This window comes from Myotis brandtii, unplaced genomic scaffold, assembly GCF_000412655.1.
Source record: "Myotis brandtii unplaced genomic scaffold, ASM41265v1 scaffold371, whole genome shotgun sequence".
Classification (NCBI taxonomy): domain Eukaryota; kingdom Metazoa; phylum Chordata; class Mammalia; order Chiroptera; family Vespertilionidae; genus Myotis; species Myotis brandtii.
This window is the reverse complement of record NW_005364265.1, coordinates 1,160,578-1,162,788: the sequence shown is the minus strand read 5'-3', so window position 1 is coordinate 1,162,788 and position 2,211 is coordinate 1,160,578. Positions and strand designations below refer to the sequence as shown.

Genomic DNA, 2,211 nt, shown 5'->3' with positions numbered 1-2,211 from the left:
TTTTTTTTTTTATTCTGGGCCAGCTTTAGCTCTGAGGTCTCAGCTGCTGAAAGCCGGTTTCTGGCCTTTGTTTTTCCTTCTGTATTTGATACAATGTTGCGGACTGGCTCGCTGAAGCCCGGCTGACTGAAAGCTGGTTTCTGGGGTTTTGTTTAGCTTCTATATTTGCAACATAGTTGCTTAGAGTTGCAGCTGAGAGGCCGGCAGCGGCAGGCGGGGAACGTTGGAGTCCGCCATCACTGGAGCAAGCAAGCCTCCCTGTTTGCTTCAGTGCATGGCTGCCGGCCGTCATCTTGGCTGACAGTTAATTTGCATAAGGATATGCTGATGAACCAATGGGAAGGGTAGCGGTCGTACGCTAATTACCATGTTTCTCTTTTATTAGTGTAGATACACACACACACACACACACACACATATATGAAGTGAGGGCAGAATAAGAAATTTACAAAGAACTGGACTTCAGAAAAACAACAAAAAGACTTCGAGAGTTCTCTGAACAGAGTAAGAAATACCTTAGGGAGTAATGATAATCTTGCTAATAAGAATTAAAGTGCTATACGTTTCTAGCTGCACATCTTAGATCACTCTTCTCTGTGCCAAAAAAACAAAGAAGCATACAATATGATCTATTTCTTCAAAAAGTGTATAATCTAGTTGTGTAAAAAGGTAAAAAATTTAAGAAAATGATGCCGAAAGAGATGCCTCATGATTTCAGAGTTCCTACCAAATTAGGAAAATTAATATTTTTTTTTACATTCTGAATACATGTCAAATTATGCCTGCATATCAAATTCTGATATATAATTTTAGGATAACCCAAAATAAGTTCACAAATTAAAGAAAATGAAGAACGTTCCTTACCATTAAAACAGTTTTGGAGGAATCACTGGGATATCTGAGACTGAATACTCCCAAAGCTCCCAAAAGACAAAAGAAAGTAAATGTGGCAACATTTCGAATATCTAGAAATGACTCTATAAGTGGTATTGTTCCCATGGTCCAGTCACAGCAGAGCTCTGAAGGATTTAATAGAAGCCAAGCATTGACAGGAAGGAGGTAGTTGAAAGTTAGCTGCCTCGTAGGAGTTGGGCTTACAGCAGCTGGGTTATCAAACCTGTATAAAGAACAACAACAACAAAAAAGTTATTCAAACTAAAACACTTTCTAAACATAAAATTAATATATAACTAAAGCACTAAATAATAATAAAAGCAATAAAACAGAACACATAAGTATTTTTTATGAATACCTCAGATTTCTGCCAGAACTTAAAGTGTCTAATCTTTATGGAATGTGATTAAAGGGCAAGAAGGTTATCTATTTCTAGTTTTTTTATTAGAATAATTCATTCAGAAATGCATATTACAATATTATGATACTATAAAAGCACTTTCATTAAATTATGACCTTCTGATTAAAAATAGTAAGAAAAGTTGGGTCAGATTCATTATTGTATGTGATGTATGAATGCTCCTGGAAAGTTTCTTTCAGCACTAAATGCTAAAAAATTATGCTCCTAGAACAAATTACTATGTTTTTCTCTTGTCATAGGCAGAGAAAACTGTATCACTTATGAGCTTTTCGTGTATGTTTAGACTTCTATAAAGCTAAAAACCAAATTTTCAGCACAGAGTACTAACTATATAGGACTATGTAACATTTTATTTGTGTTCTACTTTTTCTCCTAGTATCTATAATAATAAAAGCATAATATACTAATTATACCAGACGTCCTTCTGGATGACGTTCCGGATGAAGTTGGGGCTGCCAGGGAAGCCCGGGTCCCGGGTGCCAGAGGGAAGCTGGGTGCTGGCAGCTGGGGGAAGGCCTACTCTTGCACGAATATCGTGCATTAGGCCTCTAGTATATTAATATAAGCTTATGTCCTAGTTTATATTTCCCCAGGCCATGATATATTTAATGTACATTTTATTAAGATAGTCTACTTCTTGAAAACCAAGTCAAATCATTTTTTAAAAGTACATTTCAAAAGAATGACTTCCTTTTATTAATGCTATGTTCTAAATTTTATTGACTATATTAATATATATAGTCCTGTTAAAAAATAATTTCTCATTTTAAAATGAGTAAGTTAATGAAAAATCAACCTCTACCATTTGTTTGACTTGATCTTCTTAAAAATATCAAATGATTGAGAAAAGCAGATAATATTTAAACAAATAATAATTTTTTTAAAAATTTAAATTT

At 34.4% G+C, this 2,211-nt stretch overlaps 1 protein-coding gene across 3 annotated transcripts in view; it reads right to left on the bottom strand.

Annotated features, from left to right (window-relative positions):
* TMTC3 (transmembrane and tetratricopeptide repeat containing 3) overlaps positions 1-2,211 on the bottom strand; it is a 63,962-nt gene that overhangs the window by 25,843 nt on the left and 35,908 nt on the right. For all 3 annotated transcript variants that reach the window (XM_014544595.1, XM_014544594.1, XM_005872234.2), the window contains exon 7: positions 865-1,117. In XM_014544595.1, the coding sequence (XP_014400081.1) occupies positions 865-1,117 (253 nt within the window). The remainder of the gene's footprint in view (positions 1-864; positions 1,118-2,211) is intronic.